The sequence below is a fragment of the Sciurus carolinensis genome, chromosome 3, assembly GCF_902686445.1.
Source record: "Sciurus carolinensis chromosome 3, mSciCar1.2, whole genome shotgun sequence".
NCBI classification, from domain to species: domain Eukaryota; kingdom Metazoa; phylum Chordata; class Mammalia; order Rodentia; family Sciuridae; genus Sciurus; species Sciurus carolinensis.
In genome coordinates this window covers 71411626-71437202 of record NC_062215.1, presented here as the reverse complement: position 1 = coordinate 71437202, position 25577 = coordinate 71411626, and the positions used below count along the sequence as shown (strand labels likewise).

Below are 25577 nucleotides of genomic sequence, written 5' to 3'. Positions count from 1 at the left end.
ACTTTTAAAAAATCAAACCTGGAAACCGAGAGGACTCCTGCCATCTCTTACAGGCAAAGTGAGAAGGACATGCTAAGAGTGCTACTACACTCAATTTGAACTCTGTTCTTTCAAAGAGATTCACATTAAATACTAAAATACATTCAAGGAAGAAGAAAACAAAGGTCTTACAGATTGGCTTTGAGAGATTTAACAGTGCATTTGGAGAAATTAAGACTATTTTACTGAAAATCGGTGACCTAGAAACATTTCTTGCTTTAAAGAGAAATATTTTTTTTTCAAGTCAACTTATTATTTACAATTACTTTCTTAAGTGATATTTCTCAAATGTATTCACGAAATTTAGTCATTTTAATTAATTCTTTGCAATGGGATTTTAATGTGAACAAAACTGTTTTGGAAAACTATCCTGTGATTCCACCCTATATTATATCTGTTTTTTTTTTTTTTTATTTAGCTTTTAATTTTTTACACACTGCATTTTGATTCATTGTACACAAATGGGATACATCATTTCCTTTCTATGGCTGTACACAATGTAGATTCATACCATTCATATAATCATAATCTTTACCCTAGTCTCTTCAAAACTAAAAGGACCACAGTACTGTAGCTACTTCTTAGACATTGCTGAAATTTTTGTTTGTTTTTGGTACAATATTAAAAACTGCATAGGCTGGAAGCAATAGAATGCCAGCTTAGTGTGTGCAAGGTCCTGTGTGCCATTTCTGGCACCAAAAAATAAATGAATTTTTAAAAGTGGGTAAAGGGGAAAATGTGACTGAAAAAACAAATAGTATGAATTTTGTTACTTCACTTTCTCTATTATTTTTTACCCTAATATATTCTAATCATATACTTTATGAAAGGCCCTATCCACTAAAAATAAAAAAGCCAACACAGTAAATATTATCTAATATATTTTATCAGTCTTTCCAAAGTTCAAAGAAACTCTGTAACAGGGCAACTAGTCAAAATAAAGCAGATAACCACGGGATATTTAATAGATGCAAACATGTAAAGTCTCTTTCTGAAAACTGCTTTAATAATTATTCACAATTTTGCTTCTATCAAAAAAATGAAATCCTGGGCTGGGGACATAGCTCAGTTGGCAGAGTGCTTGCCTAGCAAACACAAGGTCCTGGGTTCAATCCCCAGCACCAAAAAAAAAAGAAAAGAAAGAAATCCTTGTACCAAAATTATGCCAAAACAGTGTCTGGTACTGACTCCTGACTTAATTTACATAAGAGAACCTATCAAAAGTATGATCCAAACTTTTCAGGAGAGCAGAGAGAAAAGAGCCTCACATAAACTCTTCCTCAAAATAAGGAACTACAGATAAAGAAAACAGGTGTATGTAAAATGGATCCTATAACTGAAATGCTTTTAATATTAATACATAATATGTCTGTGGATGGTATTATTCCTCTATGGCCCAAACTTAAAGGAAGCAGAGTATTTTGGGGGAGAAAAAGGATTCCGTGAAATGTTTTATAAGACCTTAAAGAAATTAAGTACTTTAATGAATAAAATTATTTCCAGTGAAAAGCACCACAGTTTTTCAGTATACTGAGGCTTTGTGAATGTGTCTTTGCACAGTTCAAAAACACACTGCTGAACCAAAAGATCTCTGTAGCAGAATTCATCTCATTTAGTAAAAATTACAGTCAAGTATAATCAGGAAGGGGCACAGAGAAACTTTTCAAAAGTGCTAATAGTATTCTTTTCAAGCTGTGTGGTGAGTACTCAGGCTTCATTTCTTCTCTGTGCTACATTTGAAATCAGAAAACAAACCTTACCTCCTGAATAAATCTCAGTATTAAAATCCTTCAGTACAATTATATAAACTAGTAAATAAATACCTTACAGCCCATCTGCAGTATTAACAGTTCACTGTGGTTTAATGTTTTGCAATTAAGTATGTCATATGTTCAAAACCTATATGGATAGTTTTAAAAGATGAATGTTAACTGGATTGCCTAATCAGTTTCCACTGCCCCATACCCTTCTCCATCCAATCAAAATTTTTACTTCATAATCCGGTCAATACAACGTAGGAAGATACTAAATCCATGCTGACATTCCTTTTAAAACATAAAAGGGCTGGAATGTAGGTCAGTGATAGAACATCTGCCTAGCACTCTAAGAGCAAGGCTCTGGTTTCAATCCCCAGGACCACAAATACCCAACCCCAATCCCAAAACACACACACACATACACAAAGTTTAACATAGTGGTTAAAAGCATAAACTCTTAAATATATAATGCCTCTCATTAAATTTTATTTCATTCTGTGGCAGTTTTAAAATTGAGTTGCTATGATAAATTACAGGACATTGTCACTACTTGAATATGAAATATGTAAGAGGAAAAGGAAATAAAACAATGCCTTAAATAAAACAGCATTTAAAATTGGCAAAAAAAAATTTTTTTTCTTTCAGTATTCTTACTGATTCCGTATTTTCAACCTTCTAGTAGGTAGTGATCTGCTTCCCCCTCTAAGTTGGCAAAAGTGTATCTCTAATATGACTCTTCTCCCATGTTTATCTAACATCTTCAAAGTTGGTGAAAATTTCTTACTGTACCTATAAAACTTTAAGAAGTATGAGGTAGGGGGTCATACCTTATAAAAAATCATTTTACCTAGGTAGTTTGCATATAGTACATGATCATAATTTTTAAATATATATTTTAATTATGTTATTTCAAATGCAATCAAATGCACAGATATCAGTAACCTAGTCATTAAGTCTCATATTCTCCTGGTGTTTAAATGTTTTCTGAATCCCAGTCCACAAACTGACTGCTTTAATATACACTGGGGAAAAAAAAGGACAAATATGGGCAAATTCTGGTGACTTATACATGCTTTTACAGTAGCTGGACATACACATGTGCTCTCATGCTACAGTGTATTCAATTTCATAAATGTCTTGTTTTTTCAACTTACGAGTCAACCAACAAATCCTTTTGCATAGTAAATCTCCCAACAATACAACTATGTCCATTTTTAAACTTAGAAAATACTACTTTTGTACAACTTCTTCCTTTTCCAAAAAGTGTTAAGAACAATCTCAGAAATGACACTAAAAAGCAATGGTAAACTGTACTCAAACGTAAGGAACCCTGTCTCCTGCAAAAGAACACTGTAGGCTTAAAGCTGAAAGATGGCACAGAAGACAAGATTGCTATCTTTGCATACTTAATATGCTGCCCCTTATAAAAGAGACTGTGATCCTTTTTTTTTTTTTTCCTGGTGTTCCAAAGGCAAGACAAGTTGTGAGAAGCCCATTTCTGATATAAGAGAACATTCTGAAAATGAGAGCAATATAAAACCAAAAGAGGTGAGTCATATAAGGTAGTGAATACAATATCGCTAAAACATTTTGAGTACAAGACTGGTTTTTAGGGATGCAGAAAAGATAAGCATGTAATAAAGGGCTGAACTCTGTTCTTCAATTTTTTATATACTTAAACCCAAAAGTGAGGGCCTAATGTACAACATGAACAATACAAAGGATATGATTCCCTGCCAGATGCTGAAGTCTATGTGGGCAACAAGCATCACCCTTCGTATAGGGCAACTGACACTTCAGAGGCTAGAACTCCCAGTCACTATTTGACTTTGTGATCCAATCTTCTTCACTTAAGTACAGCCAAGTTTAAGTAGAGTTCCCCTCTAACTATATTTGAAGAGTTTCATGCCATCCTTGAGACAACTATAGATCTATCTTCCTTCTGATTTCCAACGCACAAAGTGGAGGACAGCAAATCTCTTAAGATTCATAAAATTACAAATGGGAAGAAAGAAAGAAAATGGATAACTAGACTCTAACAACTCTTCTACTACAGCAAACTTGCTATCAGAACTACTGGATAAAACAATTAACTTAGTTCAACATATTCATATTTGTCTGACATACTCCTTAAGGGTACTAAGAAACAATTAACAACTATACAGCAAGTATAATATTTTATACAAGGAAGCAAGAAATAAATAAGCTAGAATATAAATCCTAAAAGTACATGGAGATTCATTATTATTTTTGTGAACATAAACACAGTATGTTTTGAAATTTCCATAGTAAAAACCTAAAATAAAGATCCCTTGCCAGGCATGATAGCACATGCCAATCATCTCTATGATTCAAAAGGCTCAAGGACTCAAATTCAAGGTCTTAGCAAGATGCTATCTAAAAAAAGGCATGTAGAGGGAAAGGGGTGCTGGCTGGGAAAACAGCTCCATGGTAGGGCACTTGCCTAGCCCTGTATAAGACCCTAGGTTCAATCCCAGTAATACCAAATAAGAAAAGAAAGGAAGAAAAGATGGAAGGGAGGAAGGGCCCTTATATACAAAACTCAGTACTCATTTAACTAATACAGACATGACTTGAGTATATTTAGTTACATTCAATATTTTTGAATAGGTAATGATTCAACATCGTCTTATATTCTATCTAAATTTATCTGAAATCAAATCTGAAAATATTTGATTGATAGCTAATATGTCCCATATATTCTAAATTTCAGGGTGAAATTCTTAAGTACTCTTTTAAAACAGCTGCATTTCCAAAATTGAATAATTTTTCACTGGCATAAAGGACTGAAAAATGTTATCATATAATAGATTTTCTGCTTTTGTAAATCTAACCTGCAGAGGGGTTCAGATCAAACTTGTTAGTATAGTGCATTGTAAAATTAACTGTTCTGATCTCTTAGAATTACTTTAAATAAAATAATTATTACCTCTGTATTTCTAAAGACATTCAAAACCTAGGAAATGCTATTTGTCTTATTTCTGAGTAACAGCTAAGACTTACTATTAAATAAATAGTAAGAAAACATACATTAGTGTGGTATTAAGATGGCAGTAAAGATATAAAAGATTCTAGTACTGGCTCTGAACCTATTTTACTATCAACATGTCATTTTAAACCTTCTAGGTCATGGAGCTTATCCATAATATAACTCAGAAGGGATGATTTTTAAAGACTCCATCTTGTTCTCAAGTTGTACAATATAATGATGCTCATGCTGAGTACACAATAGGCACACACCTATCATACACATGAGCATATGACAGACTCCACATCCTATAGTGACACAATACTGCGGATGAACCATACAAACATGCAAAGCCAGGAGTGTTAAGGTAAATGTGATCAAAGGCACTGGATCAGAATATGGGTTAAAATATCACTAATGTTCTTTTCTTTCTAGAAATCATCATTATATGTTGCAAATAATGCTCTGAAAAGTTGTAAAAAACTTATAAATCCATCAAGACAACTAACTCTGCTGACTCTAACCAAAGAGGAAATCTCTGAACAGGAATTTCTTGACACCCACTATCTATTACACCTATTCTCCTACCCTGCAATAACATGTCAAAGGAAGATGTTACTTCTGTGGCATATACAACTGATAATTCCCTAACTCTGACACTAAATGATGTTGGTGAACAGCTAATATTTTGGCACTGGCAAACTGTTAATATTTTAAGTCCCACTTTATAAAGTCCAATAAACGAGTACTATAATGTAAAATGCTCCAGGTGAAAATATGCTCCATGGGGAAGAGCAATTCATATAGGTTTATTTATAATTATAGAATCAATAAATGTAAAGAAGCAATCCTTCCCAATATGGGTAATGTAGTACAAATATGTGTTCCACTAAAAGAATCAACACTGAAAAGTGTAGTTGTTGATATCTCTCTTTTGTGAGCTAATTTATTTTGCAAAAAGATTGTCAGGAGATGAATTACAGTGGTGCATGCCCGTATTTCCAGCTACTTAAAAAATAACAAGGGTTGTGGGTATAGCTCAGTCCATATGAGTGCCCCTAGGTTCACTTCTTATTACTGGGGAAAAAGGAAAAAGAAAGAGCAAGACTGCAGTGTCAATGTGTTGAGAAAAGGTATCTTGGGTACAAGACAAGACAAGAAAAGCAATACAGCCCCTAAAAGAGGCATAAAGTCAAGTAAGCAGGGCTGGGGATATAGCTCAATGGTAAAGTATTTTCCTAGCATGTATAAGACCTTGGGTTCACTTTCCAGTACTGGGGAGAAAGACAAATACAAAACCAAGCAAGTAATGATAGAAACAATAGATAGGGGACTCTTGTATTTAATTTAAAGCTGAAAGAATTCTAAGATATTAGTAGTAAAAACCTATAAAATATTTATGAACTAGAGAGAATGCATTTGGGTTTCTTTAAAGAGCCTGACTGAGATGGTGTACATGTGAAAAAATTGAATGGAGATGTAAGCCAGTATTGTGGTATTGTGATGATTTAACCACAAATGCCTTTCCTATTTAAATATTCCAATCAGTACTGTTAGTACACATACCTCGGAGAATTCTTTCCTCATGGCAACGAAGAAAGTCCCAGATTCTAACAGTGCCGTCATCAGAGCATGTAGCAAATTTATTATCCGTGGGTGAGAAACTGTTACGTGAAGACACACAGCAGGGGAAAGAAGTCAGCATTTAACAGATTATCTGTGCTTCTCAGACAGGGAAAAATAAAAACACTGTGCTGCATTATAAATAGGAGAGGAAGTATCCAGTGAAGAGGCCCTTAAAGAGAATGTTGACAACTAACACACGCATCTCATCAAAAGAAGACTTCAACAGAGTAGTTGTTTCAGTTTTCAATCATCAATATTCACACAATTTTAGGAGTGTATTGTTCTAATGCTACCCATGCTCCTCTTAGCATATGTCCTATCATATCAGGGAAACACAGGGAGCTGTTACAGTGTTGAAACTCAACCTATTTGTACAATATTCCTGCATACAGTCATTTAAATCACACAGGAATGCTGCGCAAAAAAATCAGCATCAGTTCTGTCTCAGACACTTTGTGGAATGATAGATAAACTGAAAAACTTAGGGCAAGCTACTGAAGGCCAAATACTAAGCATTCCTACAATGTTGCTCATTTATTTAAAAGGTCTGTGGAAAAACGTTCACACCTTCCTGCCAAGCTAGCAAATGAATGTCATATCCTTGAAGGAAAACTTTAAAATAGGGACGTTCAAATTTGTGTTTAAAGCCAAAGACTTTGTTGCAAAAGAGGGAGCCAGTTTTACTTCTTGGTAGTGAAAGACCACAAGTTTCTCAACTCTAAGAACTCCCTTGAGCTTTTGAATCTCATAGAAAGGATCGATTGTGAAAACTCGAGGTATGACACCAAGGTCAAGACTATAAAGCAGAAGCACATATATCCAACAATTTCTGTGATTCTGAAAATAGAAATAAGTGACTGCAGTGGATGGTGTTTCTACAGAGTCAACCGCCTCTCACACATGGGTGGCACGACCTTAAAGAATGCTGCTTAGCTTTATTCTGAGGCTGCAGCAATTCTTCAGGCTTGTTTTTGTAACTTTTCCCCCCAGTTTTACTATACATATCTCACTGATATGTAAAAACATACAACTCACTGAAATATTAAACTCCACTTATTATACATTTGCACAGCTGATGTTAACAGAGAATCAGAAGAAAAGGTCCTAGAGTCTTCTTGACAAAGGTCTGCTTACAGCTGCAAAGCTTGAAGAACCCATTCATTAACCCATTAATGTTTGCCACGTCCAGAGAGTTATCTGTGAGGGTTTATAGTCCTATACTTTCCTTTTGAAGTCGTGGCATAGCCAAGCCAACCAGGTCTTCACTTAAGCCTTTTTTTCTTGTATTTTGTGTGAATTCTGAAGGTGTTTTCTGTAGGCTTTAGATTTTATTCAGTTGTATGATTAAAGACTGAATTCTTTATTTGGAATGAAATAGTCTTGTCTTACACAGTAGATAATAAAAAGGAATAACGTATACACATTATTAACCATAAATGAAAAGAGAAAACCAGTGCAAAATGCGGCAGACAATACATCTCTAACATATTGCAAAGGCTGATACCAGGACAACACTACTTCAGAAAGGTGCCAGCAAAATGGTGAATGTGTGAAAACAAGGGAAAATATTGTGTTTATAGGGTGCAGAAAGTTTCCCAGAATCTGACAGAGCCCATGCATCTCTGCACCCAGAATACACTTAGAGAATAATTTAACCATGACAATAGGGACTACAGAAAATGGTATATTGTGTATAAACCTGGCCTCTCTAATCGCCTCCTTATGTGCCTGGAACATCTTGACGTTGTTCATGTTCGACTGCCAATATTTCACATATCCTCCGTGGTCTGCTGTCAACATCCACATGTCATTATGTGACCAAGTCATGGCCCTCACTGGGCTATCGTGAGCCTGTGAAAACAGAAAATATTTGTAAGGTACTGTCTGAAAGAACATATGATTTTCAAAGGCTTACAGGAGCATTATTAATGCACAGCAATAAATCATCCAACTATAAAGTTTCACAGGGCCAATAAAGTGACTACATTTCAGATTCCTTACAGTACCATTCCTTACACTACCATCTGATAATCAGTATTACCTGTAAAATTGTTTCAAAATTGAAAGTGAGTCCATTCCACAAGGTGAACTCTCCACTAGAAGCTCCGGTAACCAACCGTCTTCCTTCTGGAGTCCACTGTGGAGGAGGAAAAACAATGACAGGTTACACAAGGGCAACTTCACTCATTTTTAAAACATTTAAAAAGACTTGTTTGTTTGTTTTAACATATCCAGTAATCAATATTAAGTAGACAATACTGACTTTCACTTAAGTGTAGCTCAGCTTTATAAGCAAGTACTTTTGTCAGAAAAGAACATGTATTAACACCACGCAGGGAAAGTACATTATGAGGAAACATATATATATACACTAAATTACAAACACCTATGCACTCTAGAAAGCATTTCAAAACAAAATAGGCAATACTTCATTTTCCTAGGCTACATAGTAGATTAGCATAAATAAGGTGATTGGTCACCAGAAAAATTCAACAACTACATTCATTAAAGATTTGGTGTCTTACAACTGCTATTCAACTAATGTAGGCAGAAAGTTATCAGTGTTTTATAAAAACAAACAAACACAAAAAGATAATAGGGCTAAGGAAATAGCTCGGTTGGTAGAGTGCTTGCCTTGCAAGCACAAGACCCCGAGTTCAAATCCCCAGCACCACAAAAAAAAAAAAAAAAAAAAAAAAAAAAAAAAAAAGATAATAATACCAACATAAGGCTATCAAATGTCTCCTGCAAATAAATGTACTTAAAATGTGGGGTTAAACTCTCTGCCATTCACATAACCAAGTCTTATGCTGATCTACTCTCAAAAAACATTAGAACCAAAACTAATATTACCTAAATATGTTTAATTCATAATATGCATACTTAATCAAATCTGTGATATGCTAGACAACTCAAAACATTCACAATGTACTTTTTTTCCTACTATTTGTTTTTAGTTTCTACAATAGATTATACACTAATTTTCCTTACAATTCTATTTTCCAAAATAAAAAGTATGTCAAAGAACTGAAAAATACAAATAAACCTATAGGAATAGCAGGATAAAATACATAAATTGAACACTATTTGGTAAATTACACAAATATGTGACAATCTAACTTTTCATTGCTTATCTATAGGTCAAGGTTTATGATCATTATGAATGAAACCTGCCTACTTTCCTATTATCTGATATGGATCCCAACCAGTCAACAATGCATACCACCAAACTTTAGACAGAAACTGCAGTGTTCATATCTGAATACCTTTAGGCTATTTGGATTTTATTCATTTCAAAATGGTTTTTTTTTTTTTTTTTTTTTTTTTTTTTTTTGGCGTTGCGGGCAATCAAACCCTGGACCTTGTGCATGCTAGGCAAGCACTCTACCAACTGAGCTAAATAGCCCCCCCCCTTTTTTTTTTAACAGGAGGATATTAAAATTAGCTGTACAGCATACCCCACTGACCAAATCTCTTGAAAAGAAAATTATGCTACATACTGATTGGTTCTATTTACACAAAAGTGTTTCTTTACTGATACTTCTATTGCCTTAGGCTTCTAAAGCAAATAGGAGCCTAAAACCAACTGCAACAATTTCTAGTAGCTCAAGCTGGCATCTTTCAGCCCTGCCCAATTCTCCCTCCTATCTGCATACCTCGCAAATATCACATCTTATTGTGTTCAGTTGCCATTAATGTCTGCCATGACTGTCTTTTTTTCTTCCCTGCCCTTTATTTTTGAATTTTTATTTGCTCAATCTTGACTATTAATTATCCTACACCTCTGAACACTGCTAACCAACAAGTACATTTTTAGGAAATAAAATAATCAAAACACAAAGAATATTATTGTGCTGTTATCTACAGGAATATTAATTGAATGCCTGGGAAACAGGGATGAGAAAATGTTTTCCTGCAAATCCCTCCAAATTTTAAATTTTTAAGCCATTTGAATGCATGACTGGCTGTAAAACTATTTTAAAAATTTCAGTATTGAGCATCCTTCACAGAGCTGACAAGTATGTACCACATAATTCTTTAGCTAAATTCTTCATTTGCAGACTAATGTAGGACTAATTTTTCAAAAAAATAAATAAATATCCAACAGAATACTTACCCTGACAACAAATACTGGACACTTTACTTTATTTGTTGATGTCCGAACAAACTTTGTTGTTACTGCATTCATAGGATTATTCAACATTCCTATAGGTGGAACCAGCTGCAAAACAAGAAAACTGTGTTTTTAGAGCTCCGGATTACGCTAAGGGTAGAAACAAGGGCGATGGCAAGGTAATTATTTCAACATCTGAAAACAAATTCAGGGTAGGCTTAGTGGCGCACACCTGTAATTCCAACTACTTGGAAGGCTGAAGGAAAAGAAGCACAAAATTTGAGGGCAACCTTGGCAACTTAGTGGGATCCTGTCTCAAAATTTAAAAAATAAAAAAGGTTTTGGGTTGCAGCTCAGTGGTAAAACACCACTGGGAAGAGACAGGTGAGGTGAGGAAGGGAGAGGAAGAAAGAGGTGAGGAAGAATTTAGGACTACAAAAGTCTTTTTAAAAACTATTATAACTAGCTTATATTAATTAAAATAGGCTAAACACCAATTATTATTAAACAAATCAAGTCCCAGATTATCAGATTTTAAGTACTTCTCAAAGTCAATGCCACTGAACATGTTCAACAGTTTAAATTTTAAATTTAAATTAAAAATTAAAGTTTAAAATTTAAAGTTTAAAGTTTTATACGTTTTAAACTAACTTTCCTATTACAAGACTTTTAGTTCAATGTTTTGTTGAAACCGCTTTACACCCCAAATCAAAAGTTCAGCCATCATGAGTTTTAATAAAAAGAATATTAAATTGAGATAAAATACAATCCATGGGTCACACAAATGTGTTATATAATCCTTTCAGGAACCTTTTATTTTAATTACAAAAAATGTAAAAATGTAGAAAGAAAAGAATATTTGGAACTTGAATTCACCCATTTTTAGGCTTAATATCACATATCATATTCAGTTTATATGACCCGTGTTATACTTACATCATTATAATAACCTGCATCAGGCTGAATTGCCCTCATATCTCTCTGGTCTCTTTGCCATATTCTATTCTGTTAAAATAAATAAACAGATCAATTAATAAGTATACAGTCTGGTTATCAATGTGGAATTAAAGTAATTATAACAAAATGTAAGGTATGTTAAATGGGGAGAAAACATGACTCAAAAATATTATTTTCTAAAACACAGATAATAGTGATATCTTAAAGAGATTTCCCCTTTTCTACTGACACTGAGAATTTCCCTGCTCCCTTGACTCACATTAGCTCCTACCTGACTCATATAAGATGCTTTTGACTGCAACAATTTCTCACTAACCACACCTTAACAAAAAGAATCAGGATAGCAGGTAGACAGACATCCCGGATTCTTCCAAAATCATCAGCACAAAATGATTCCTCCTATCTTACCCGTGGACTTTCTGAATTTCTCTCAAATTCTATCGCCTAAGGTTAGAGGCTGTCAGCACAAAAGCCTTCACCTGACAAGCACAAGGCTCTGGGTTCGATCCCCAAAAACTGCCCCCCAAAAAAGTTGGGTGCAGTGGCACACACCGATAATCCCAGTGATTTGGGAGGCTGAGACAGGAGAATCACTAGCTCAAAAACAGCCTCAGCAACTTAGAGACCGTAAGCAACCTAGTGAAACCCTTCTCAAAATAATAAAAAGGGCTAGGAATGTAGCTCAGGGATAGAGTGTCCCACCCTCGGGTTCAATCCCCAGTATCAAAAAATAATAATAATTCTATCATCTACTCTAGTTTCCCAACCAAAATTTGTAGAAAAGTCTGAATCTATCTTTATCTCTGCCTGCCTTCCTCACGTGTGTACAGCATACTATTTAGACCTACATGCAAACAGGTCTCAATTTGCAGATCTAAGGTAAAAAGCTGGTAAGATTTTCACAGGAAGCTAGAGCAGACCAAAACTCAAAGAATATAGAAGTAATATTAGAAAGTTAAGTTAAAAAAAAAAAAAAAAGGGAGAAAAGTAGGGCTGAGAGAAGTTTAGGCAGACCCCTACCTTGCCTTACTTACCATCTCAGAGTTGCTTCCACCCTACAGGACTGTAGTAGGATCTCAGTCTTAATTAGAGTCCTTTTTACAACTAGAAGAGCTAAGCGCTTGGAAGAGGGAGAATTCACGTTCCCAGTGCCAGTGTCTCTTGACACCCAAAGTTGTAGTTCTAAATGTGCACTCTCATACAAATATTGTATATTAGTGTCTCATTATTTCACATACACTGGGGGTTTAACAAATACTTTAAGATAGGCCTGCACATTAAAGTACCTTATTTTGATCTATTATGAACTTTGAGAATAAAGTCAATTTCTAAAGTGAAGTTCTATCTTAAATAATTTTTCAAACGATGACTCATGCACCAATTTTTTAAAAAGTGAACCAAGGTAATAAGCCAAGGCCCTTTTTACATGGTCTCATCTGAAATTCCAGTTCACCCAACTAATCTAAGCAATACAAGTATATTTACTTCTCTACATTTAGAAAATCAAAATTTGGTCATCTTACCTCTAAATACTTAATTACAGATGGATTATAGTCTATGGTTTTTCGGTTTACAGCTTTTCTCATTCGTTTTCCATCAAAGGTAAGCTGCTGCATTGCTTGCTGCTGTGCGAAGTCAGGTCGTTTATAAAATAGTTGTCGAGGTGCCTGGTGTTGGAACCGTGGCATATGGAAAAAACGAGGAGGAGAACCAATTTCTGTGGCCATGGTGATGTTGTCCTTCTAGTACACTAGATACAGAAAAAGTACTTTTACTGCAACATCAGCACTCTCTTTCCAACCAGTACTAAGGATCAAACCCAGGGCCTTGCACTTACTAGGCAAGCGCTACCACTGAGCAACATCCTCAGTCCATGAAAACATTTTAAAATGTACATTTTTATGCTTTTTTAAATAACATATTACTTTTTACTTTCCAAACAATCTACTTAAAATAAATATGAAATTAATGGCAGAGACCAATTACACATTTGAAAAGGGTGCTAGATATAAAACACTAACAAAGACCCAATTCAAACATCTTCTGTACAAATATGAGGAAAATGATTGAAGTAAAATGTAAACAATTTGTTGAGTAAAGACTGTACTGAGGCAGGCATGGTGATATACGCCTGTAATCCCAGGGCTCTGTAATCGTAGTGGCTAGAGGGGCTGAGACAGGAGGATCGTGAGTTCAAAGCCAGCCTCAGCAACAGCAAGGTACTAAGCAACCCTGTGAGCCTCGTTTCTAAATAAAATACAACATAAGGCTGGGGATGTTGCTCAGTGGTTGAGTGTCCATGAGTTCAATCCCTGGTACACAAACAAACAAAAAACTTGTACTGAAAAAAGGTTTTTAACTTTTACTTGAGGGCTGGGGTTGTGATTCAGTGGTACAGCGCTTGCCTACCACATGTGAGGCACTGGGTTTGATCCTCAGCACCACATAAAAACAAACAAACAAACAAATAAACTTTTCCTTGAATACCCAAGTACTATCTGTATTCCAGAAATAAAGATTCAGCATGAAAAAAATAAAAATAAAATACAATTGCATTTCAAATGAAGATTCAGCCTTAAATAAAAACAAACCACCTCACCATACAGTGATCAGGCTTCACAAATGTTTTATATGCTTCAGCTCCACATTGTGCAAATCATTAAGTTACATGGCCAATCTGTAAAATGGGACTAATGTAGATAACCTTAAGGATTCTTAAACTACATACAATGACTAACAAAACCTCAACTTTTTTGGGATAACGAATAGAATGAATAGGAAGATATTCTTAAGAGAAAGAATTCAAACTGGAAAAAACACAAGATGATGGAAAGACCTCCCATGTTCATGGAGAGGCAGAATTAATGTTGTTAAAATGGCCATACTACCAAAAGCAATATACAGATTCAAGGCAATTCCCATCAAAATACCAATGACATTCTCACAAAACAACTGGAGGAAAAAAAAAAAAAAAAAAAAAAATCTCCTAAAATTCATTTGAAGAATAAAAGACCCAGAGAAGCCAAAGTAATGCTGGAGGCATCACAATACCTTATCTGACTTCAAAATATACTACAGAGTTACAGTAACAAAAACTACATGATACTGGCATAAAAACAGACACAGTGACAAAGTTGTACCTCTATAGTCATGTGATCCCTGGCAAAGGTGCCAAAAACATATACTGGAGAAAAGAGCCTTTTTAACAAATGGTGCTGGGAAAACTGGTTATCCACATGTAGTAGAATGAAACTAGACCCTTATTTCTCACCCTGTACAAAAATCAACTCAAAATGGCTCAAAGACCTAGGAATTAGACCAGAAACCGTGTAAGCCCTAGAAGAAAACATAGGGTCAAATATTCCAGCATATAAGCACAGGCAACCACTTTCTCAATAGGACTCCTAAAACTCAGGAAATAGTGTCAAGATTTCATAAATGAGATGCCATTAAATTAAAAAGCATTTTCAAAACAAAGGAAACAATTAGGAATGAGAGAAAACCTTTGCTAGCTACTCTTCTGACATAATTAATATCTAGAATACATAAAGTACTCAAAACTTTACACCAAGGGCTGGGGATATAGCTCAGTCGGTAGAGTGCTTGTCCCGCAAGCCCATGGTCCTGGGTTCAAATCCCCAGCACTGCAAAAACAAAAACAAAAAAACTTTACACCAAATATCCCAATTAATAAATGGGTAAGTGAATTAAACACTCTTATCAAAAGAAGAAATACAAATGACCAACAAATATATGAAAAAACTCCACATCATTAGCAATTAGGGAAATGTAAATCAAAAATACACTATTTCATCTCACACCAGTCAAAATGGTAGTCATCAAGAATACAAATAATAAATCCTGGAGAGGATGTGGAAAACAAGGAACACGCTCACACTGTTAGTAGGATTAAAATTAGTATGAAAATCAGTATGGTGGTTCCTCAATGGAACCACCATGACACAGCTATATGACTCCTTGTATTTATTCTAAAGAATTAAAGTCATCATACTACAGTGATACATGCATACACATGTTTACAGCAGCACAGTTCACAAATTATGGGCCCAGCCTAGGTGCCTAGCAATAGTTGAATGAATAAAGAAAATATGGTGTATATATATACAATGGAGTTTTATTCAGCCATAAACAAAAATGAAATCATGTCATTTAAAGAAAAATGGATGGAATTAAAGACCATTGCGTTAAGTGAAATAAGTCCAACTCAGAAGGTTGAGGGTTTTAAGTTCTTTCTACTATGAGAAAGCTAGAGAGGAAAAAGGAAAGAAAGGAGGGATGGGTTTATGAAAATCAAAGGGAGTAGAAGAGAGGGACCACAGGGCGGGGGTGATGGTGCTGGGGAGTGATATTGGTCAAATTATATTGTTATATTGTATGCATGTGCAAATATGTAACAACAAATCCCATCATTATTTACAGCTATAATGCACCAATTAAAAAATGTGGCAGGGGGAACTACTCAGCACTAACTACTTGCCAGGTACTGAATACACCCACCCAGCCACCCCAAGAGCAAGCGAGCGAGAGAGACAAGACACAGAAACAAACACACAAAGACAGAGACAGACTCTGTGTTCCCAAAAATCTAAGTTACCAGTGGAGAAGAGCTCAAAGAGAGCAAAATGAGAATCTACTATTACTTTCACTAGTACGACACATGCATGTCAGCCATTATTACAGGCAAGAGGGGTATGTGTGGAAATCTGCTAAAACACACCATCCTTAAGGCGAGGGGAAAAGAAGCTCAAGGTGAGGGGAAAACGAAATAAGTAAAACTATTTCTCATTTACCCACCATACCACACACAGTCAATATAATCTTTTCCCCAACCAAACATAATCCAAAATAATCTATTCCTCAACTAAAGTTTCAAACTGGTAACTAGCAAAATTTTACCATAGTACATCTCCAACTAAAAACAGGAATAAACTATATTTCTTATAGTAAAATGACCTAGCTAAAAATCAACTAATTCCACAAATTTGATCCAAAATCAATTTACTAACTGCTTCATACAATTTAGTACAATGAGCTTTCAACTAAAATTGAGAAGGTTAGAGTGAGGCTCTGGCTTCAAAAACAAAACAAAGCCAAAAATCCCTGAAGGATCATAAACAGGCCTAAAGTACAAAGCAGCAATTTTTCTTTAAACCAAAAATTTGTATTCTATTGGTGGTTCTCCCCACCTTTGATACCAGGGATTGAACTCAGTGGCACTTAACCACTGAGCCACATCACCAGCTCTTTTTATATTTTATTTAGAGACAGGGTCTCACTAAGTTGCCAAATTGCTAAGGCTGGTCTCGAACTTGAGATCCTCCTGCCTCAAACTCCTGAGCTGCTGGGATTACAGGCATATGCCACCATAACTGGCTAAACTATTGGTGGTTCTTGAAATCAAAAGGGTTGACAAGCAACATTAAAGATTAAAAAAAAATTAACAGAATATATGAACATTGCACATTTAATAGAAAAGAACTGCTTTTGTGAAACTATAAAAGAAACATTTTCTTCAAGAGAATCTGTCAAGGGAAAGCCAAGAACTTAATGTAAACAATTAATTTATATTAAAGGTGTTTCCTTCCCTCTGCATCTTCTGCTTATGATTACTTAATTTCTGCTGCCACTGTACATCAATAAGCCAAAGAAAATCACATATAGCCTCTGCCCAGTATTGGTAGTGTGCCTGACCCTCAGTAGCTATGACATCAGAATTTGGTTCAATTATCAAATCCAAAATTTCAACTACTCAGAGCATCTGGTCAGCACAAGCAAGTTTGTTTTCTAAAACTGAGATAACAGATTTCTAACCAAAAGCAGATTAGTTAATATATTAACTAGCTAGGACAGCAAATACAATTACTGAAGTGCTCTTAAAAATAATGGAAGTTTTGAGATTCACACTAACATTAAACTCCTGGACCCCAGAGTTAGAACCTTAGCCTGGGAACTTCTGATTTAGATTATCTCCAGTACATTAGGTTCTGTGCTAGACAATCTAACATAAAAGAGATTTTTAAAAAATTTCTTCCTAGGGCTGGGGAGATAGCTCAGTCGGTAGAGTGCTTGCCTTGCAAGCACAAGGCCCTGGGTTCGATCTCCAGCACCGCAAAAAAAAAAAAGAAAAAAAAATTTCTTCCTAAAAAGATCTAATACCTAATATGTCACTGAACTTTGGGACTTGGTCAATACAAAATGATCAATATTTTTTTCTCTTCAAAGTCCAAAAATTAATAAATATAAAGGCTGAACAAATTAATAGACCATTTAGTCTTTTAAACGTCAACAAGGAAGCTGTTTACATTTTTAAAAGTTCTCATAATGAAACAGTATTACCCTATATACATGTATGGTTACATGAATGGTATGAATCTACATTGTGTACAAGCATAGAAATGATAAGTTGTACCTCATTTGTGTACAATGAATCAAAATGCAGTCTGTAAAAAGAAAAAAATGTAATAAAAAATCGCATAGTAAACGTTCAATAAATATTAGCTATCATAATTTTTTTTTTAAAGTTCTCGAGGGGCTGGGGCTGTAGCACAGTGGTAGAGCTCTTGCCTAGCACGTATGAGGCACCGAGTTCGAACCTCAACACCACATAAAAATAAATAAAATAAAGGTATTGTGTCCATCTATAAAAAAAAATTTTTTTTTAAAGTTCTCATGATTATGAATCTTGATTACAGTAGTAGATATATGAATCTATGCAAAAGTTACATATTGTATGCTTCCATTTATATGACGTTTATGAAATGAAGAAATGACAGAAATGGGGAAAAGACTAGTGGTTGCCACCAGTTAGAGATGGAGGAGGTAGGCTGGTGTGGTTATAAAAGAGGATCCCTTGTAGTGATGAACTGTTACTGCTAGACTATGGTAACAAATACACAAAGAGTAATAACATACCAGAACATATAATCCATATGATAAAACTACAGAACTATATGCACACACACAAATGAGTACAAGTAAAACTGAGGGAAATCTATATAATCTGTATATCAAATGACTGTCCATACTCTGCTTATAACCTAACAATTTTGTAAGTTATTATGACTAGGAGAAACTGCGTAGGATACATAGAACTCCTCTGTATTATGGATTCCTTTATTATTTCTTACAAACCCATGTGAATCTATAATTATTTCAATAAACATTTCACTTGAAAAGTTAACAGGCTGGGCATACAGTTGAGTGGTAGACCACATGCCTTAGTAATGATCCCCAGCACAAAAACAAAACAAACAAAACAAAACCCTGCAAAATACACATACAAAGACAAGTACCCTTAAAGACTGCCATCATAAATCAATAACTAAACTAGTTTAGATGAAAGATCACTTTTCATTAACCTTAAATGCAGTAGTTTTCCAGCTTTTTTAACCTGCAGCTGCAGCTACAGCTTTAGCTGCATATATAGAGAAAGTAGCTTCCAAATGTGTACTTAGCCACGGAGTTAATAAAACATTAATGGATACCGCAATAGACATCTGATGTATATTACTTTATAATGAGCTTGGGTTTTAACAATGACTTTAATGTGCCATTTCAAAAGCACAACTAGTAACAAATCAGAATGTCTTCTTTTTTTTAAATGTTTTTAGTTGTCAATGGACTTTATATGCAGTGCCGAGAATCAAACTTAGTGCCTCACACATGCTAGGCACTCTACCACTGAGCCACAACTCCAGCCCTGTCTTCTTAAATATAAATAACTCAGTACTTCAAGTTCAATTTTGTGACAGAGAAATCTGTACCATCAACAGTTCTCAGTGGAGATTAAAGTCTAGATTACTGGGTATGGTTTTATTCCCTTTCATCAGCATGGAAAGCAAGGTTTTCCTATTTAACATCATTTTTCTTAACTGGATTATATTTTATCAACTATTTTAGCCAATGAAAATTGGGCAAAGTTGGGCTGGGGATAGCTCAATTGGTAGAGTGCTTGCCTGGCAAGCACAAGGCCCTGGGTTCAATCCCCAGCACCGTCCCCCCACCCCCCAAAAAAAATTGGGAAAAGTGGGCTAAAGATGAAACTTGGGGGTAAAATTTTCCTAACATGCATGAAACCTGATTTAAAAATGAAGCACCACCAAAAAAAACCCCAAACAAAAACCCTGACAAATTAATTGTCAAGGGATTTATGAATTCATCTCAGGAAAAAATAGATAAAAACGATGTAATATTTTCTAAATAAGGTAATAAAACCATAAAGTCACCTCCAAAATCAGGAATAAGAATGCAAACATTTGAGTTTGAGTCAGGCTAGCAGTCCCCAAATTTTGCTACAAACTGCAATCAAATCACAATTCAATAAATAAGTAAATAAAACAAGACATTTTCATTCTGATTTAATGTCATGGGGTATGACTTGGGCAGCAAAGACTTTTTTTAAAGCTCCCCAGGTGATTTTAAAGTGCAACAAATTTGGGAACCACTGGATTAATATAATTTAGATTACTTCTGAAAGAGTTTCCCTATTAGAGCAAGTCATCAAACTTTTAGTCATCTTAGGGACCCTTTTTATTCTTTTTTTTTTCACCAGTTGAGAGCAGAGGTGGAGAAGGTCTGGAAGCCAGGGACTCCAGCAAGATGGGAAAGTACTCTACCACTGAGATACAATCTCAGTCCAGGATTACCTCACCCTTAAAAAACTGAAGATCCCTGTCAAATTTTTGTTTGCTATGGTATTTATAAGTATTTGCCATATTAGAAATTAAAACTATAAGCAGGGTATGGTAGCATACACCTGTAACCCCAGAGACTCAGGAAGCTGAGGCAGGAGAATCAAGTTCAAGGTCAGTCTCAGCAATTCAGCTATAGCCTGTCTCAAAAACAAAAACAAACCCTGGGGATGTAGTTCAGTGGTAAAATGCCCCTGAATTGAAAGAAAAAGACTGTAAAAAAGTTTTGTATTGGGCTGAGAAGATAGCTCAGCTGGTAGAGTGCTTGCATGTAAGCACAAGGTCTGGGGTTCATCCCCCAGTACCGCAAAAAAATAAAATAAAACATAAAAGTTTTTTTATTAATTTATTTTAAAATAAGTCAATTTTAAAGTCTTGAAGAACAGCACTGTTTTTCACATTTTTGTGAAACAATTTAAGGTCCAGTTTAATTAAAAACAGCTATCTTCTCATGACTGGCTTCACCACTGGCAATATTATTTGTATCACATACAAAAATACATGGAGCAGGTGTGGTGGCACACACCTGTAATCCCAGCGGCTCAGATCACTAGTTCAAAGTCAGCCTGAGAAACTTAGCAAGGCCCTAAGTAACTCAGTGAGAATCTGTCTCTAAATAAAATACAAAAAAGGGTAGGGAATGTGCTTCAGTAGTTAGGTGGCTAAGATATTATGGATACTCTTTGCTACTCCAAAAAAAACTTGACAAGTGATAGTTATCAAACATTAACTACAAAATATCTGAAATTTTACTAATAAACTTTTTGCAGTTACATTAAAATCTGCTACTTTTTCTTGTAATTTGAATAGAACTTCTACCCACTCATGATTTTGTTACATCATGCATTGATTATTTGAAAAAGGCTAATTTCAGAGAATTATGCTTACCATTCCAATTATAGTCACATTTCTTCTAAAACACAATCATTTTCATTAAAGTCACCACTAGTCTCATCAAAAAATGTATTAATTATCGGGAACACCAACTTCACAATGACAGAAACAAGCTTTCCAAAAGTCTAATATTGAAAATTCATTTTTTGGGCTGGGGAGATAGCTCAGTTGGTAGAGTGCCTGCCTCGCATGCACAAGGCCCTGGGTTCAATCCCCAGCACCGCAAAAAAAAAAAAAAAAAAAAAAATCATTTTTTTATTGCTGGCAGTTGATACTTAAGTTGTTTCCCTTGAAGAAATGGGACCCCTTCATTCATTTTCAAGAAAAATGTCTGTCATGTACACAGGTCTGAATACCAAAGTTTGTCATTCTTTTCTTTTAAATGCTTTTTATTTTTAATATAAGACTACGTTTTAGAACAGGTTTAGGTTCACAGCAAAACTTAGCAGAAAGTAGTGCTGTGTTACCATACTATCTCCCCAACAAACATACATCCCCCCCCCTTGCATAACAGCACATGTTATAATCAATGTGCCAACACTGATATATTGTCATCACCCAGTGTCCATGGTGTGTATTACAGGTCACTCTTGATGTACATTCTATGAGTTTTAACAAGTATATAATGACATGTATTCACCGTACCATACAAGGTATCATACAGCATAGATTTGCTACTGTAAAAAATCCTTTGTGTAAAAGATCTGGGGGTGTAGATCAGGGGTAGAAGTTTTGCATAACGTGAGCGAGGCCCTGGATTCCATCTCCAACACAAGAGGAGGAGGAGGAGCAGGAAGAGAAGGAAGAAGAGAAAGAAAAGGAAGAAGAGGAAAAGATGATTATAAATTATTATGTAAGACAATGACGATGAAGATGAAGGCAACTACCATCAAGAATTCCTGTATGTGCTGGAGGAGGGGAGACCAAATCCTGTGCACCTACCTATTTATTCCTCCCTCCCTCCACCAAAACCCTGGCTACTTTTCATTTTTCTGTTTTGCCCTTTCCAAAATGTCAGAGGGTTACACTATTTAGCATGCAGCCTCTTCAGATTGCATTCTTTCACTTAGCCATATGCTTTTAAGGTTCCTCCATGACTTTTTTTTTTTTTTTTTTGTGGTGCTGGGGATCGAACCCAGGGCCTTGTGCTTGCAAGGCAAGCACTCTACCAACTGAGCTATCTCCCCAGCCCCCCTCCATGACTCTTTACAGCCTTGCTTGTTTGGCTTTTTCAATGTTACAGATATGCCAGAGTTTGTTCATCCATACACTTACTGAAGGACTCCCGCCCGCCTTTTCTATACTACAGATTAAACATAAGAATTTGTGCATGCTACGCAAGCACTCTACCACTAAGCAACAACCCCAGCCCATTTGCTTTGAGTCAATAAGCTGCCAATGCTGACCTCAAACCTGCCATCCTTCCACCTGGTATTACAGGTGTGCAGCACCTCACAGACTTGAAAGATATTTTGGTTATTTCTAAGTTTTGGCAGTTATGAATCAAGCTGCCATAAACATTCATTTGCTGGTTTCTGTATAATGGTTATTTTCAACTTCTTTGGATAAATACCAAAAACACAGTTACACCATATGATTAGTATGCTTAGTTATGTTAAAAAAAAAAAAAAAAAAAACCCAAACTGCCAAATTGTATTCCAAAGTGGCTGTACCATTTCACATTTTCACCAGCAATAAGTGGAAGTTCTTGTTGCTCCTTATCATTGACAGCATTTAGTGTGGCCAGTGCTTTGGATTTTAGTACATCTTACAGGTTTGTAGATGTGTGTTGTTTCATTCTACAATTCCCTAATGACATATGATGTTAGGTATCTTTCCATATACTCAGGTGACTTTGTGTATCTTCTTTGATAAAGTGTTTGCTCAATCTTTTTCCATCTTATAATCAACTTACTTGTTTCCTTTTTGTTTTAGTTTTTTTTTTTTTTTTGGACTGAGAACCGAACCCAGGAATGCTTAGCTATTGAGCCACATACCTACCCCCTTTTTTTGTTTGTTTTTTTGTGGGTTTTTTTGAGGCAGGGTTCTGCTAAGGTGCTTAGGGTCTCACTAAGTTGCTAAGGTTGGCTTTGAACTTGTGATCCTCCTGAGTTGCTGGAAATACAGGTGTACACCACCACACCCAGGCTTATAAGTTTTCTTATTATTTAAAGAGTTTTTTTGAGAATCATAGCCTTTTGGACAGGAGTCCCCTGTGTTTCTCCTTTGCTGTGTTTTCTTTCTTTGCTTGTTTCCTGTGTTTTGAACCTAGGGGCACTCTACCACTAGTCTATATCCCTACCCCTTTTTATTTTCAGTCAGTCTCAGTAAATTGTCAAACTGTCCTTGAACTTGTGAACTCCTAACTCAGTCTTTCTGAGAAGCTGGAATTATAGATATGTGCCATAGCATCTGACTTTTTAAGCATTCCTTGCATAAACAGCTTGCCCGTTCATAGTACTGATTAATCTTTAAAGTTATATGTAATAAAATTCACTTTTAGGTGCATGTTAAAGTGCATGTACACTTTGATAACTGTACAGAATCATGGAAAAATTACAATACAGATACAGAAGCCAAGTATGGTAGCACATATCTGTAATCTCAACTACTTAGGAAACCAAGGCAGGAGGATCACAGTTTGATGCCAGTCTCAGCAATTTGGCAAGACACGGTTTCAACAAATAAAAAGGGCTGGGGTATAACTCAGCACAATAGCATCCCTCAGTACAATCCCCAAGTACGTGACAATAAACAAGAAGATACACAAAGATACTGTTCCCATTATCTATCTCCTACCACTTACTCCTAAACCCTACCACTTACTCCTAAACCCTAGCAACCACTAACCTGTTCCATAGCATCATAGTTTGTTTTTCTCAAATATCATACAAATAAAACTACACATACTGTAGCCTTTTGAGACTAGCGTTTTTCATTTAGCATAATGCTGTTGTAACAATAATTCCTTTCTTGCCAGGTGCACTGGCACATGCCTGTAATCCCAGACATTCAGTAGGCTGAGGCAAGAGCTTGACAAATTCTAGGTCAGCCTCAGCAACTTAGAGGCCCTAAACAACTTAGTGAGACTCTGTTTAAAAAAAAAAAACACTTGGGGTTGTAGCTCGGTAGTAAAGCACATCTGGATTCAATCTCTGGTAGCCCTGTCCCCCAAATCCCTTCTTTTATTGCTGACTTCTGTGGAGCTATCACAGTTTATCTATTTACCAGGGACATTTAAAATATTTGCACTGTCTCACAATTTCAACAAAATTACTATAAACATTAGTGTATAAATTTTGGTGTGTACCACCCACAGTGATGAACACCCATAATCCCAGCAACTCAGGATGCTGAGGCAGGATTGCAAGTACAAGGCTAGCCTCAGCAATTTAGTGAGATCCTGTCTCAAAATTTAAAAAAGAACTAGGAGTATAGCTCAGTCACAAAGCACCCTGGGTTCAATTTCCAGTACCAAAAATAAATAAATTAAAACACACACACAGAGATTGGGATTTTGGTGTAAATGTGTTTTCATTTCTCCTAGGTAAACATCAAGGTTTCAAAGTTATAAGTCATATAAGTTCCATATTTAATCTTATGGAAATCTGCCAAGTTGGAATTGGAAGTTCCAGTTACTCTGAATCCTAATAATTAATACTGTCAGTTTTGGGGAGAAGAGCATTGTTTGTTTCTTAGTCATTCAAATAAGTAAGTAATGATATCTCATTGAGGTTTCACTTTGTATTTCCATAATGACTAAAGAAGGTTATACATTCTTTGGTAACTTTTCTTGTGTTTATTTGCCTTCTGGATATCTTTTTTGGCAAAAATCTTCTGCCCATTTCTTACCAACTTGCTTCTTTTTTTTCTTTTTTTTTTCTTCTTTTTTTGTACTGGGGATTGAACCCAGGGACACTCAACCACCGAGTCATGCCCCCACTCAGTCTTTCTTTTGTATTTTGTTTAAAGACAGGGTCTCGCTGAGTTGCTTAGGGCCTCACTAAGTTGCTGAGGTTGGTTTTGAATTTGTGATCCTCCTGCCTCTGCCTCCCAAGCTGCTAAGATTACAGGAGTGAGCCACCAAACCTGGTTTACATTGTTTTCTTATTGTTGAGTTTTTAGTTTTCTATCTGTAATCTACCTTTTGTCAGGTATATGACTTCCAAATATTTTCTCTCAGTCTGGCACTTCTTCCATTCTCTTCTTGGTATTTTTTTTTTTCCCCACTTTTGTATCAGGGATTGAACCCAAGGATGCTAAACCACTGAGTCACACCCTCAACTTCTTTTTTTATTTTTCACTTTGAGACAAAGTCTCACTAAGCTGCTGAGACTGGTCTGGAACTTGCCATCTTCCTGCCTCAGTCTCCCAAGTGACTGGTATTACAGCATGCACTACCATGCCCAATTTCTTTCTGGTATCTTTTAAAGAGCAGAAGTTTTTTTATTTGGTTTGATTTTTTGCATGCTAGGGATGCAAGACAATGC

The 25577-nt window shown here is 35.6% G+C and overlaps 1 protein-coding gene across 3 annotated transcripts in view; it reads right to left on the bottom strand.

Moving 5' to 3' along the window:
* Positions 1-25577, bottom strand: part of Wdr33 (WD repeat domain 33) — a 100935-nt gene that overhangs the window by 52777 nt on the left and 22581 nt on the right. For 2 of the 3 annotated variants that reach the window (XM_047545099.1, XM_047545101.1), the window contains exons 2-7: positions 13006-13232; positions 11462-11530; positions 10529-10633; positions 8453-8548; positions 8111-8262; positions 6352-6449 (exon numbers count right to left, since the gene is read on the bottom strand). In XM_047545099.1, coding sequence (XP_047401055.1) covers positions 6352-6449; positions 8111-8262; positions 8453-8548; positions 10529-10633; positions 11462-11530; positions 13006-13209 — 724 coding nt within the window. In that variant the 5' untranslated portion in view covers positions 13210-13232. Of the gene's footprint in view, positions 1-380; positions 3313-6351; positions 6450-8110; positions 8263-8452; positions 8549-10528; positions 10634-11461; positions 11531-13005; positions 13233-25577 lie in introns of those variants that run through there. The other variant, XM_047545100.1, reaches the window with a different exon arrangement.